Here is a 15,947-nt window from a genome sequence, read left to right on the forward strand (position 1 = left end):
AAGAAACTCCTTGTGATTACTTTGGTTTCCATCATACTGCTGCAGTCACCCATAGTATGCATGGGGTTGGGGTACTTCTCCATTTCCAATATGTCTCACATTTCATCAGATTTTAGTAAAGCTGGACTAGTAGTTAGTGAGTATTTTCAGACAAAGCTGCTAGCAATCATAAGGACATTTCTGGTGCAGTCCAACTGATTTCAACCAGTGACAGCCAGGAACCTCCAGGAACAGTCAGGGAATGCTCATTTTTCCTTAATGGATACATCCATTGGTGTATCACCTCCAATACAGTCAACAATTTTTGAGCAATGTCTGCATTGTGTCAAACAAGAAATGTCAATAATCAGTGACAATGATTTTTCAGAATGCTAAACTCACTTGACAAACTTCTTTATGACAAATACTGTTCTGCATTGTTCTAAGTGTTGTTTGACCACAATCTAATGATCACAGTTATTAGGGTTTATTAAACCCTTGTCACACACAACTCTTGTTTTTGTAAACATGTTGTCAGCTGATAAATGAATGTTTCTCATTTAAAGTTAAACATGTCACTTGCAGCTTGTTCACTTGTTTATCCATGTCAGAAAACAATGATCCTTAGTTGTATGGCATTCTTACCAATATAATGCAATTTTCTCATTTTAAAAAAATCATCTTTCATGTATTATGTATTGTGTATTTATTTATTATTAAAAAAGAGAGTGTTCCTTCATTTATATTGTCACTGATGATGATAATTGCTCCATCACAGCTCATGGATTTCAGCATGGTTCTAAACAGCTGTTTAGACTGCAAGTAAAGTCTATGTTTAAAGTATATAACCAGTGTTTGGTAAGTCACTTTAAAAAAGTAATTAATTACTAATTACTAATTACTTAGCCAAAATTGTATTTAAAATACTTATCTAATTACTGTGTCAGAAAAGTAACTTAATTACTAAATAAGTAATTTAACTAAATACTTCTTAAAATCCCTATAAACCTTGAGTGGGCAAACAATAGAAATCAAACTCTTTAAATAATAAATACATTTTTAAAGACGGAGACTCTACAGTACGCAGCGGTAGCATCTCTTCCACAATGTAGCCTGCAATCATTTTTTTTAAGCTCACCTTCAGACATTTTCTGTGCTGCTGAAGTAAAATCAGGTTTTGCCTGCTTAGCAGGAGTTGCCGCAGTGTTATCCATGGATGATGAACAAGGATCACTCAGAAGTGTTTGTCTATGCTTACGTGTCAGGCGCTTCAGTAGATTACTCCTGCTATTAACAGTGGCCGATAGTTTTTTCTCCCCAGGACATAGCTTACATATTACGATAATATTCTTGTCTGCTTGTTTCAGAAAAGTGAAGAGACGGGAATATGTCCATTTCATAAAACAGCCACTCGCTTCAGCCGAGTCCTACGACTATGCAGCAAACTGGCGCGAAATGACGCGCACCTGCACTGCAACGATGTTAAAGCGGCAGAGTTTACGTCTACGTTTAGAAGATAAATTTTTTTTTAAATTATTTTACAATGTAACGCAAGTACATTGTAAGTAACTGTAATTAAAATACCTAAAAATGAACAGTAATTAGTTACTCTACTTTTTCAGTGGAAAAGTAATTTAATTACAGTAACGCGTTACTTAGTAACGCATTACGCCCAACACTGTATATAACAGATAGAAAAAAATGCTTTATTCACCCAGTCAAATTAAATGCTCAAGACAAGAGCAAAATGTTCAGAGGAACCCACACTATTTTTATTTTTATTTCGTTTTTGATTGATTAATTTATTAATTAATTCATAGGTAGCCCATTGAATTGCACGGTTACATGTCATGGAGCACTTTTGTCTGCCACTGTGTCAGTATAGGTGATGCTGTATAAGCTCAATGGTTATCAAGCTATGATATGGAATTCCTGCAATATTGGATTTCTTTGAATTAATTTTACCTTGGTTAGGTTAACTGGTGATTCTAAATTGGTCATATATCGTATGTCTTTCTGTATGTGTAGCCATGCAATAGTTTAGCAACCTGTCCTTTGTTGCCCTATGACCAGGAAAGACTCCCACCGGGCCTGAATTGATGAGCATTTAAGAACATTGATTGGTCTTTATCCATCAGAACCATCCATCCATCCATCCATTCGCTTCCGCTTGTCCTTTTCAGGGTCGCGGGGGGCGCTGGAGCCTATCCCAGCTGTCATAGGGCGAGAGGCGGGGTACACCCTGGACAGGTCGCCAGTCTGTCACAGAGCCAACACACAGGGACAGACAACCATTCGCACTCACATTCATTCGCACATTCACACCTAGTGACAATTTGGATTATCCATCAGAACCTAGGGCTGGGCGATATGACCCAAAATTCATATCTCGATATTTTTTAGCTGGATGGCGATATAAGATATATATCTCGATTTTTCTTTTTAAAGCCATAAGTTAAGAACAAAAAGAGAGTTCTTAGTCACACTGTGTCCCAGATGTCACACGGGCACTTTTATTTACATACAGCGTAGATATTACTCAAAAATAAATTATCAGCATATATTAAATAATCATGGTCCATAAATAAAAGAAAATAATGTTGTTTTTGTGCATAACAAAAAGCTCACAATTGTGCAGTCAAAATGTAAACTAAAAGACGCTGAGCATAATAACAAAGAGACAGATTTCACAGCTGCTCCACGTCTCTGAACAGGTGCCTTATACACACACTGTACGTATCACTCCGCGAGGCTCCTCCTCTGTAGCCGTAATTCTCCGACAATCCATCAAGCGGTGCAGCTCCGTAGCTTAGCAAAGTCATATTAAAACATTTTTTGACAGATTGCTGAGCGCTGTGTACCACATAAAATCGGTTCGCGGTCAGTAAGCACAACCAGAATTCATACATATTGCGCACTGTCGATTTTTGAGAAAAGGAAAGGATTTTAGGCCGTGCAGCCCCTCTGGGCTGCATGTCGTTAGCGTGGTTAGCTCGCTAACACGTTGACGCCATCCAGCCCCACGCACGGTAACTCGCTAACGGAGATTTTCCGCTTTCATCTTGTCATTGCCTGCAGGTGAAGCTATGGGGGAGGGGGAGTTGTGTTCAGTGCAGGAGAGGCGAGGCCGAGTAACGTTGCGTAGAGACAAAAGTGGACGAAAGAGAGGCAAACCTGCGGCTCCACAAGTATAATTATAACGTAACATAGATTATATCGATATAAACGATATTGTCACATCTTATATCTCGTATGAAAATATATCGATATTTTTAAAAAACTCGATATATCGCCCAGCCCTATCAGAACCAATAAAATGCAAAATGAAATGTAAAAAAAAAATTCACTTTGAAATGTATTTAACTACAGATTTAAAGATTTACACCCACACTGCATGATACATATCACATGATAAGATAAAGCTGCCTATGTGAGTGTGCTCTTTTAAACTGTATGAGCACACTTTTGCTTGTTAGAAGTACTCTATGTTTAGTATAAGTCATTGCTCAGCCACACAGACCTGCAGCCACCAAGACAATTATCAACAACACAGTGTGGCTAGTATTGTTATCACTCTGTGAACCTGTCTTTGTGTATGTGAGTGTCGCAATGAAAAAGTGGTCCTGGAGACACCTATTTTGGTGGGAATCCTTCCCACTTTACAATCCAGTTCCACTTCCACAGCCTTTATAATAATAATAATAATAATAATAATAATAATAATAAACAATGTAATTTGCACACAATGGTATTATCATATATTGCATATATGTGATTTTTAAATGCACAGAAAGGAATTCCTTAGGGTAACCGATATTTCTATCTGTATATATTTTAAATATGCATGTGTTTCTCCATCGCCTTCTGACTTAAAAGAAATTATTCATGCATGCTCACTTGGATATACACTATTGTCTCAGGAAAGTCTTCTGATAAACATCAGGTAGACTACCCAGCTGGCAGATTGTCCTCAAATCAGAAACTACTTAAAGATTCTGTTGTTGTTTGTGAGACTGATTTATTACATTTCTGTTTGTTTTGATCCCATTTGTTCCGTAGAACGCTAAGGTCATCAGGCATGCGACTCTTGGCTGTTTTATTGTCTATATTTTAAGCTTAAGGATTGTTGCTGGAGCAGAAAAACAACCTTTCTCATTACATCAGTTCCACCCACTCCAACAACTTCATTCAGATTTCATCTCACAGTCTATATCTATTGGCCTTTGACTTTGTGTGTGTGTGTGTATTTCTGTATGCGTGATTGTGCAAGTGATCTTTTTTGTCTTACTGCTCTATATTTCTTGTCTCCAATGTTTTTAAATAATTTATGTAGCACTTTAGTCAATAATGGCTGGTTTATCTAGCTCACCCCACTTGTTTCTCTGTTTATTCTGGGCACTCTCCAATCATGTATTATTTCAACTTCTTTGCAGTCTAGGGAGCCTCATCCATGCACATCCAGTGTGAAAGACCAAAAAAGCCTATTAATGAAAACAACTTTTTATAGCCATTCAAGTACTGCAGCTGATTTCTTCTGTTTGTTTTGAAGGAACTGTTGAGAATGACTTTACAATAAACCTTATCGTTTATTGCATTAGTTTTTATTAGTGTAATCTAATAAAATAAAATAAAATAAAAACTTTAATTTCAAGTCAATAGATTTACTCAGTAAAGTTCATTCTTTAAAATATAAACTATGATGAAAGATGGACGTTAGAAATGCTCCTGGGCTCTATTACCTAAATGCACGTTAAGGTAAAATATTAAACCTATTTCTCACATCTCTGGCGATTTCTAGCATGCCTCCAGAACACTTTTTAGATACTCCTAGAAACTCTTTCTCATAGGAATCAAATGTTTTCAGTCCACATGCAACTTGTATATTAACTCTATGAACTTTGCCAGCCATGGCGCAAAACACAGTGTCCCTGCACAAACTGGTATTTCCCGAGGGTGTGCTGAGGTTATTTCCTAAACTGCAACAGATTCGTATCTTGCTGACTCTTCACGCACTACAGTGGCCACAGTAGGAGGAATGCCTCAGTACAGGCCATGGACATGCCAATCCAGCGGTGCACTGCAATCTCTGAGGCAAAGAATGAACACATTCGCCCACCATTTTCCAGCTCAGAGCAAAATTTTGCATGTTTGTGTTCTTTAATATTTTGATCGCTGTATGTAAACCTCTCTGAAATCTCTTCAAATTATGTTCAGGTTTTTTTTACTTGCATTTTGCTCACATTCTATTTTAAATATCTGTGATACAGCATTACTGCCAGACAGTCGAAATAGAGATTACTGAACAATTCTTACCAACTCAATAATCTGTAAGATTTAGTAGCCTACACTGACAGCTTTTTCTTTGCCCTTTGCATCCATCCCAAGGCTCCAGGTATCTGCTCCATCTGCAATAATGTCTGTGATAATGAGCACGAGCGAGCCATAATTACACATTACAGATCCACTGGTTAAATCTAAGTCTAAGACTAAAGCAAAATAACCATAAAGAATCTCTGCGCTTATGTGTAATTCAAACGTTTAATTATTCTACTGTTTCTAATGCATTGTAAATTATGGATGGTAGACGCATTAAAAACAGTTCACATAGCCTAACAATTAAAACTTATTCATTAAAAACTCCCCAGGATCTTCCATTTCTGCTACTCTACATCTGGAGTCGAAGCTCAAAACAACAGTAACTGGAATGACTAATGAACGGATTGAGTTTCTTGTATTGAGCCAGTTCAGGAGTAAAAAAAATCTTGATTACAATACAAGTGACATAATAAGATACATGAACTACTGATAAGCTTTAAATTATTATTTTTGGGCAATTCCTTTCTAGTTTTGGATCAGAAAATGAATCAAATTTATAATATCAAACTTAATTAAACAAATACCTTACTAAATAAAACATGCCCAAAGAACCAGGTTCATTTCTATGTGTAATTATGTAGTGACTTTTGACAGAGTATTTAGCAGCAGATGTAAGTGATACTGGTTTGTAAATAGATCCAATAATTTCAAAAAATATTGTATTACATTTACTGGGTGCTATTAATGCACTTAAAAAGTCTGATTCAGAACTAATTTGTTAGATGAGTGGGCTGTTTTATGTGCGTTACACAGACATCAGTCTCACAGATTTCAGAGCTTTCTAAATGATGACTGCAAACACTATCATGAGGGGGAGTGCAGAGTAGTGGATTTTGGCAACATGATGTTTATGCTTACATGTTTTTGTTTGTACTCCTTTAAATCAGAGTTGAGAGAATTTTGCCTGTAGGTTTAATACTCTATAATTCATCTGCTCTCTATCCTAATTATGTGTTTTGTTTGTTTGTTCTGTTTTTATTTCACAGTTGTGTGCTTAAATTGGTGGTTATTTTCTTTTTTCAATGTCCATTTATCAAGTGATCTGAGTACAGTAACATTAATTTAATAACAAAATGGCTTAATGTGTGCATAGGAATACGTCGAGCACAAGCTAAATCGATCAAATTAGATTTCACAAAGTTCACTCTGAAACTTACTTCCACCCACTAACATAAAATGCCAAAGGCTGAAGGCTGTCACTGCTGACTGCAAAATGTGTTTCTTTCCTGCTACGCAATCAAGCTGTTCGTTCTACTGTGTCATTTGTGTCGTATGTTACATTTTATATATTTTAATAATATATAATATTTAATATATATTTATATATTTAATATTTTAATATCCAGAACTCCTCTATGGAGTATTCAATGTTATAGGTTAGTTTCAATCAATTCATCCTCCTCCTCAACAGCATTAACAGAACTCCATGTGGACTTGTTTGTAAGTGTTGTTTTGAGAAAATACAACAGCTTTTATATATAAAAAAAGCTCCAAAAAGCACTCCTAACCTTTAAAATCAATCATTGCTGGGAAACCGGGCCCTGCAAGGTCTTAAGATTTAACTACATTTGCTTATGTAGCACTGGCTCATAGATTACTGTGAGGTTTTTTCTCTTTTTTTATATCAAAAAACTACAATGCTGACTGAAACTGCTACATCCCTGGTTACCATCCATCTGTTAATATTTCTTTTTGGGGGTTGTTGTTGTTTTTTTAATTTGTTTTCATCATAGTGAAACTAAGGAAAATTTTCCAACTTACAAAGACAGTCTTTATGTTGTTCTTAAAAAAAGGAAAAAGGGACGTTATCAGATACCCAGTAGTATGCACGCTGTATTTCTGTAATTTAGATGAAAGCCGCAACCTATATATAACTATTAATACTTTCCTGTATTACTTCAAATAAATCATTTTTCAATATTCTGCTTGCAAAACGACAACTGGAGACTTGTAATAATTTAATAATTCATGTCATTTTGTCATTTTGATTCTTGAAGTTCTTTTGAACGGTCTTAACATTTTAGAAAACAAGGCACAAGTAATATTATTGTCAAATCTTGAATAAAGCCTCGTGGAAAGACCACCTACTGTCAAGGTCGGCATTTAAAATGTTGCACTGAATGGGGTTCTTTTCAATAGCGTTAGAAGATACTTTGGAGCTCAGAACACGAAAGTGTCAAACACCTTTTAGATACTGTTTGCCTTTGTCAACAGAATGACTCGTATTGTACAGCTAGTAGGAAAACAGTGTGAGGCTTTTTAAGTCTGACAGAGACTTACTCAAAACGAGTTAACCTGGGTCCACTGAGTTCACGTATTAGAGAGTGCCACAGCAGGTAACATATCGCTCATACACAGGACATAAAATCATTATCTGCCAAGAAGCAGGTCAATGATCAAAGACCACTGCTGTCACTGTTAATAGTTTGCTGACAGGCAAACAACACTAACAAAAGAGAAGGCCGCTGATTAAGGACAAAAATGATGCAGTGTGCTGAAAAACTACAAATATTTAAGCTAGTAAGTCATGTTTAATGGATGAGGCCTTCTTTGAGGTGCTGCTTCTAAAATTAGCATTTTACATTGTATCTTACCTGTAAAATACTGCTAACAGAATGAAATTAATACAATTTTATTTTATGCTTTATTTAATTGTTTATTTCTTTTATTTTTCGAGCTTCTGAAAGCCAAGGCAGTTAGAGTTTATCTGTCTCTGCGCACCAAATTGTGTAAGCATATCCATAGCCTTATTTGTATTTATAGACAGTAGGACGGAAGGTGTGAGATATGTACAGCTCATTATTCATTAATTGTTATGCAGTAAATACCAGTTGAACAAATAGCATAAATTTCTGACCTGCCATAGGATGAAATGCTTTCCTTAGCCAACAGTTCATGACATTTGAAAATCCCACATTCATATAATGTAACACTGTAAATCTCTATTCTTTCGAGATTCCAATGAATTCATGAACATTGTCCCCTGATGTCAGTACAAGATATGTCATGTGGTTCAAAGGTAGTGTAAATTTGCTGGACCACTGAGTACGTTGTCTAATTGTTAATTATACAGTCAACATTTAAGGATGTTGACTGTTGACTGAAACTGTTTTAATGAATTTTCTCTTATAATTCTTCTACTGTATGAATTTGGGTTGACTGGTTGCCAAAAGCCAAAAACCAAACCACTTGATTAGGCTCTTGATTGGCTTAAATACTTTTAAAGTTGTTATTGACTTTGAGTATGGGATAACCTAAAGCCCTGTTCACCAATAATCTATTTGGTAATCACTTGTTTTGAAGTTGATATGATTCCTTTTGCTAATTGGTAATCCAATACATTACATTTATTTTAGCTGTCATCCCAACAGGTGAATTTCAACGAGTATAGACAACAATAAACTTAACCAAAGAAGAAAAAAAAATTAAACAGTGAATTCAAACCAAATTTAACAAAAAAAAAAAAAAACTAAACAAACCTAAAAAACAGTGTGTGAGACAATAAGAGATGAATGGTAGCTATGCATTCACCAGTTTTTCAAACCAAGCTTTGTGGACTTTTTTACCTTTTTTGCATATTGTAGGAACATTTGTGCCCAGCATCAAATGTCGCTATAACTGGTGTAGCAACTCCAAAGGACACTTGCGCATATCTCAGAGATGCCAGCAGCTCTGACAAAATCGCAGTATTTAAAGTCTCTGGGAATGAGAATGGGTTGTTTCTGAAGATAGTGAGTGGGTAGGCCTACACAAAGCTCACTGAATACATTTGCCAACTGTGAGTGCATCTGCTAAGTTAAATCTGTTTTAAATCATATGCACCCACAGTTTACTCACTGCACTTGTATTTATGCGGTGCTAGCTGCTCCACCCTCAGCAGGCAAGCTGGCATCGACCTTGAGGCGATGCGCTTGATCTTTGCGCACGCCTCACCTCTTAATGATAAAATGAGAAAACTGGGTCGGAGATGTACATCCCCACCAGAAATAGTGGGAAGTTAACATCTTCAGCTGAGAACAAGGCTTCCAACTGGGAAATCATCTCTAAATAAATCAAATGAGTTTCACAAATAGGTGAGGAGCCTATGGGAGGCCCAGGTTTGCTCCTGGGAGGAATGAACAAGTCTGGATGATTAACTGAGAAATGAATGACCTGCTCATGTATCCACTAGAAACCTACTTGAGCAATCAAATAACTCTAAATTAAATGATTTTTGGTGTGTTGAGTCCATTATGGAGACAGATGTTGCTTTTCATGAGAATTTATTATCTCTTTTCAAGAGGTTTTAGTCATCCCTCAAAGCCAGATATGAAACGTTTTCATTTTCTTCAACCTGTAGACAATGAATGTTCTGATTTCACCATCCTGCATACAATAAGTAGAAAAATGAATAAAATCATATTGGATTTGAAAGAAAAGACACCATCACTATGCGCACAATGTCCACCAAATTGAGTCAACGTGAACATGTTGCAGCTGTTTCACAATGCCACCAATGTTGATTTAAGCTATAGAGTTTGAAAAAAAGAAGAAGAAGAAGAATGGTAGATTTAAAGTTAGATAAGAAAATCCAAACTATGCATATATGCTAGAAAGAATATAATTCAACTTACCAGAGTTGGGATCGGAGTTTCCATCAGCTTCAGTCCTCTTATCAGGGGAGGCCTGCTCGTAGAAGTCGTCCTGCGCCTGCACCAGAGGGAGAGGTTGTGTGAGGAGGGAGCCACTGCCTACAGGCTCGTGGTCCCCCAGACCGCTGTCACTGCAGCTCTCCTGGGAGCCATCCGGCAGGTGAAACGTGACGCGCCGCTGTGACTAGAACCAAGAGCACAAAACAGAGCCTCTGATGTTAGTGCTCTGCTCTGCCCCCTTAATTTAATTTTTTTTTCTTTTTTATTTACAGTTTTATTTGACACTGAGCTGAACAAGCTCAAGCATGCTGCTTTTGCACACTGAGCGCTGATCAGGACTGCAGTGTGAATTCATTTTGCCCGAACAATGTAAAATGTAATATATATCATCACGGCCGACTGAGAAGAATTGTCGAATAAAACGTCTATTTTGACTTAAGCCCAGATATTGATGGGGAAAGAGTTTGCACACTGTAAATACAGTCACGTTTCACTGCACAATGACAACCATTAACTGCATGCAAATAAACAAGGAGCACTATTAGAAAAATTCCTCAAAGTGAAAAGTGTAAAAACTTTTGAAAAAACAAACAAACTGTGTTTTCATTAAAGTATTACATAACTGCAAAGGGACAATAAAATAATGGAGGCAAAATTCTATCATGTTTGTCGATTCTACTGCGGGGACTTTTACAGGCTGATTGTTTAGTTTGTGTTGTTAATTTGTTTGGTGCTAGCAAAGTCAAAGGGGCCTGTGGAGCTAACAGAAGTCACCCCCAGGGTGCCCTTCCTATCACATTCTGCAGTCTCACAAGGAAAGGAAAACACAAGTTTTCCTGGGACTATGTCTTGCACATACACACAAACACATATACACGCACACACATGCCATCCTTAAAGCCATCCTGATTGAATTTCCAATTGTTAATTCTGAGTGTCTTTTCCCTTGCTCTAATGACATTTTCCTCAGGCTTTTTCATAAGTCCAGACGCAAGCCTCCAGCTAACCTTTCGTGAGCACAGAGAGGTCCCTGCCACATCCTTGGTGATGACAGACAGAGACGGGTTTTACTGTAATTATTGGCAAAAGCAAAGGTCACCCAATCTGCAGTCTAATGCAAATGACCTCATTATATATTTTAGAACTGCTCCAAACATTCAATTAAACAAAAAGGAAGAATAAAGAAAGGGAATAAAGGGGGAGGGGGGGGGGGTTTGCAGTTAGACCCAGGACACTAGCACAAAAGCTGGCTTCATATTTAAATACAGTGTGTAAATTGAATAATGATGGATGGAGGGATGGTTTAAACAATTAACTCATATTCTCCAATGACAATTGCAAGTATGACTGGCTGTAAATGCCTTGTAAAACTGCAGGTAAAACTGGGTAAATGTCATTGTCAGTAAGTTAAAAACGGCCGCTGATCAGATCTGGCCTTTTGAATGAAGATAACAGGGAGAAGACCTTTCTAAAGGAATTCATTGCATTGTTTGTTTCTGTGAAAGCTAATGTATACTGATATGGTAATATAGCGCTATCAGTTTCACATTTGGGGAGACACGCTATGTCTATGAAGCCTGAAAAACACTTTATAAAGAAAATGAAGCCAGCGAAAGAGAAAAGCAATGGAAGGTGGCAGGTGTAGTGTGTCTGCACTTAATTAACAGTGTCTGCATATGTTTTTATTGCTGCTAATGCCAAAGAAGTTGGCCTTAGGCAAGGTAGCCATCTATTTGTTGGCAGCCCTGAGAGTGTCCAGCCAGGAAAACGAACACTGGCAGTTTTTTTTTCTACCAGTTCTTGTCAGACTTATGGAAACACTGTATATTTCACAACACAGTCACATGCAGATTGTATAAATGCATTACAGTTTTATAAAGTGATTTATGTGGCATTAAACTAGACATGAATGTAGTTTAATTATTAATTGATTGGGTGAATAAAAAGTCAAATCCATACTGGAAACAATGTCTGCTATTATCCAAAGCCCAGAATAGCGAACAGCAATCTACATTTTATATGACATGACAAATGTAATATTACAAAGTCGTCTACTTGTATATATGACAAGTGCAAGAAATTATTTAATAGAACAGTACTCTAGAGATGTTATTTCCTTTGATTCTGACTTCTAGCAGAGAAGAAATGGTTTATAATTAATTGGGATAATGGTAGTGTGTGCTGTCAGACACTGGTGGGACCTTGAAAAGATTCTAGGCTCTGTTTGGACAAAGTGGAGAAGTTCAGTGTAAAGAAATAATTCTACATACACCGTAAAATGAATTAGACTTCTTTAAAAAAGTCAATTAAAAAAATATCGTTACAAGCAGAGGAATGTATAAATGTGTAACATTTGAGGATGTAACTGCACTACCACAGTAGCTGTAAGGCTTTAAAATACACACAGTGATTCTGTGGATGTTTCTGCTTGTGTTTTTGCACATGTTTATTTGTAAGTTTAAGCATGTTTGAAGATGTTTGTATTTCTCTGTTGCTGACTGTCACTTGTAGTAATATTAGCATAAGACCAGCTTAAACTATCCCCGCTGCCAGTTTACAAGATATTATGGCTTATCACGCCTGCTAACCCTTGTTATCCGCTTGTTTTTATAATTTGCCTGACCAAACACAGTCACTTTAACAAACACAAAGCAACTAGCAGCACTTTGCTGCTGGAAGGTTTCAATTCCAGCAAGCCAGCAAATGAACAGGAATAGGATTTGCCCAAGGGTCTTCACAGAAAGCACAATATTAAGTAAAGGGAAAATAAAAACTGCCAGGGGACCATAAATGTCTCATTTGACACCAGCTCCAACTTTATACGTGTTTCTTAAAAAGCATAAATGTGAAGTTTTGCATTCTAAAACCAATCTGTCTGCCTTTGTGTTTTCTTTGAAGTGGGCCAACCCACGTGAGTATTAAAATCGTTATTAACACTATTAGTTATTGGAAAGCTCGACAGCAGTTTCATTGATCTCAATTGCTGTTGCCTCTTAAAGACTAAATGCAAGCTAAGCACTTAGTTTATTCTGTTTTTATTATTTTTCCTTTTTGGCACAGTCGGGAGTCACACACACAGCGTATTGTAAAAGTACCGTAGCAGATTCAATGATTTCTCAAGGCACGCTTTGCCTTTTTTGTTAAAATCACTATCAGAATGACTCCACACTAAAGCCTGAATCCCACAGAACACAAAAGCATTATAACTTTTGGTTTTGTAAAACAGAAACAAACAGGGATAGGGCTTATGACACGGAGCGCAGGCTTTCTCTTCGCTTCCCCGTCTTTCTCCTCCTGAGTTTGACCATATGGAGCTCAGTGTGCAAGTCGAAAACAACTTCTGTGTTGTACTGTGTTCCAACCGAACACAATGTAGCACTACATTTCTATCAGGCAGACATTTAATGAGAAGAAGCACACACCGAGAAGTGGTGCATGCGCACGCAGACAAACAAGCGTGCGTACACACATGCACACACAAATAATGCAACCTCCTCACTACCGCAAATAATCTTATCTAACAGCAGTCTGACACCTGCGGTGAGAGAACACTTCCCACGAGTCCGTTCTCACAATCAGACCACTGAGGGAGATCAGTCAACCAGGAAAGCAAAACTCACGAAAAGATCTCTTTCTCTGCCTGCCCTGCTCTCTCGCTCTTGTTCAGGCCTTAGAGCCCAAAGGTGCTCTGCCATCTGCTGGTCACCTTGGGAAAAACTTTATTTTTTTAATATCAACAAAAACCCACTGAAGTGTTTGCCCTTCTGTGTTCCACAGCGAGTGTTGATTGATTCCCCCCCCCCCCCCTTTTTTTCTATTGTATCCCCTCTATCTCACACCTTTGTGCTGCTATTGCTGACTTTAACTCTTCCTGACATGACAAAATGACACACCTGAGTTTTTCTAACCCTCAAATAGAAAAAAAATGCATGTCCTTGTTTGATATTTTATTGTGTTTTGAAAAAAGTACATTCGTGCATCATACTCTATTCCCCACAGTGTTCATCCACAATCCTGACAAGCTGTAGCATTTCGCAAAACATCAAATCAAGTGACATATTAGCAGCTGATAGACACCGCCTCCTGTCAAGGTAACGTTCGGATTTCCTTTGGGCTCATCCATAAAATGCATCACAGTCGCAGTCAGGCATTGCTTTATTTTGATGACATAAACACAGTCAAAAACAAGCTTTTCGAACTGCTTAAAAAAGATGAAAGACACAGAGATAAAAAGAGTTCCCAAACGTGTTTCTGTAAGTAACACTCAAATAAAAAGTGACAAATAAATCACAATCTTCCCCGTCTTTGATTCTGACTCTAATATTGACGTAGTCTGCTCCCGCTGCCTCTCCAGAGTCTAAGTCTGCTGCCTTCTGCTTTTCATCATTAAATCATAGCTAGGCAGTTCTGAGAAACATCTGCATTCTGCCACATCCACAATAAAGCCTGCGCAGTCACTCCCTCACTTTTTAGCTTACCACAAGCACACGAGCGCACAAAGAAAAAACACAAAGATACATAAATCTAAGTCACATCTGACCCATTTCCCAAATTGCAAGCTTGGGAAAGCGGGCATGTATGTGAGTGCATGTGAGTGCGTGTTTGTATTGTCTATCAGCACTGTGCTCTCTCTTTTTCATTTACAGAACACAAGCTTAGCATGTGATTATTAGCGCAGTCCATCATTTTGACTCTTTCTAGCCTAACTGATCTTATAAAGATTTATGGATCCTGTACATAGATTGCATGTTTGTTTATCCGTTTACTGTCTAACTGACATAAGGGACTTTTTTCCCCACCAAAAAGCATAAATCTAGTCTAGTCATACAGCATGCTTGTCACCAGACTCACACTCTCACCTGTCATCTTTCACAGATGACAAAAGCTGTGACAAGCTCCTTCTTGCTTGTGCCCCCAAAGTCCAATTTGCTTGATTTTCATCTGCCAACACTTCCCTAATAAACTAAATCTCATCCCACTTTCATAAGTTATCATGAATACTGCTCCTCCATTGTGTGTGCTTGTTTGAAATGAAAAAAAGAAAGATACTAGTGCTTTACTCTATATTTTTGAGCAAGCTACCATATTTATGACATGTAGCAATCTAACATAAAAACATAATAAAGTCAAGAATCTCAAAAAAACTGTATATACAACTATGAAAAAATATAGTTGCAAGTCCGATGAACTGATAAGTATATTAAAGTTTCTTAATAAATTTGAAAGGCCCAGGATGGATTCGAACACAGGACTTTGCACTAACCTTCCTGCATATTGGTCACTAGCTGACTTAAAAAACAAACAAACAAGTGGCGCCCCCTTGTGAAATAGTGGAAACTGAATGTTTGATTTGGCTGATTTTTACACCACATGGCGCTTCCTGACACAAACCCCCCCAAGGGATTTGTGTCGCCTCCCACAATCAAACTAAGGATCTTTCAAATAATTAGGCAAATTTGGAAACCACTACACTTAGATACAGATAGAGGGAAGCGCCACTTTTTCAAATGTTAAATACACTCACAATGTATATCAGCCAATAGAAAAACAGAATACTTGGTTACATGATGACCAATCTCTACACAATAACTAATAAGAATTCATTAATACTTAAATAAAAAAGACTGAAATGAGTAAATGCGTATGAGTAGTCAGTGACATAAACACATGAAATGACTGATGTTGCCATTAGGATAGAGGGATAGATTGATGCATGCTATAAAGTAAAACAATGCGACTGAACATTTTTTTTGTCTCTGAAAAGAGCAGGAAAATCTCTAAACTAAAAAGATCTGACCTGAAAAGGCTTCTTCAGAAGGGTGAAATTTCATTTATAATTAATGTCATCTAACTCTACCTGGGGCTAGATTTGGACAACTTAGACTCATCTACTTTTATTTTCCTCTCCGAACTGCAGCTCTTTCTTTTCTGTAGGAGGTTTCACTCCCCTCTCCCCATACA

General features: G+C 37.3%; 1 protein-coding gene across 3 annotated transcripts in view; it reads right to left on the reverse strand.

Annotated features, from left to right (window-relative positions):
- pcdh9 (protocadherin 9) overlaps positions 1–15,947 on the reverse strand; it is a 206,001-nt gene that overhangs the window by 51,376 nt on the left and 138,678 nt on the right. For 2 of the 3 annotated variants that reach the window (XM_024802611.2, XM_004543363.3), the window contains one exon: positions 9,969–10,170. In XM_024802611.2, the coding sequence (XP_024658379.1) occupies positions 9,969–10,170 (202 nt within the window). The remainder of the gene's footprint in view (positions 1–9,968; positions 10,171–15,947) is intronic. The other variant, XM_004543365.3, reaches the window with a different exon arrangement.

The sequence above is a fragment of the Maylandia zebra genome, linkage group LG1 (assembly GCF_041146795.1).
Source record: "Maylandia zebra isolate NMK-2024a linkage group LG1, Mzebra_GT3a, whole genome shotgun sequence".
NCBI classification, from domain to species: domain Eukaryota; kingdom Metazoa; phylum Chordata; class Actinopteri; order Cichliformes; family Cichlidae; genus Maylandia; species Maylandia zebra.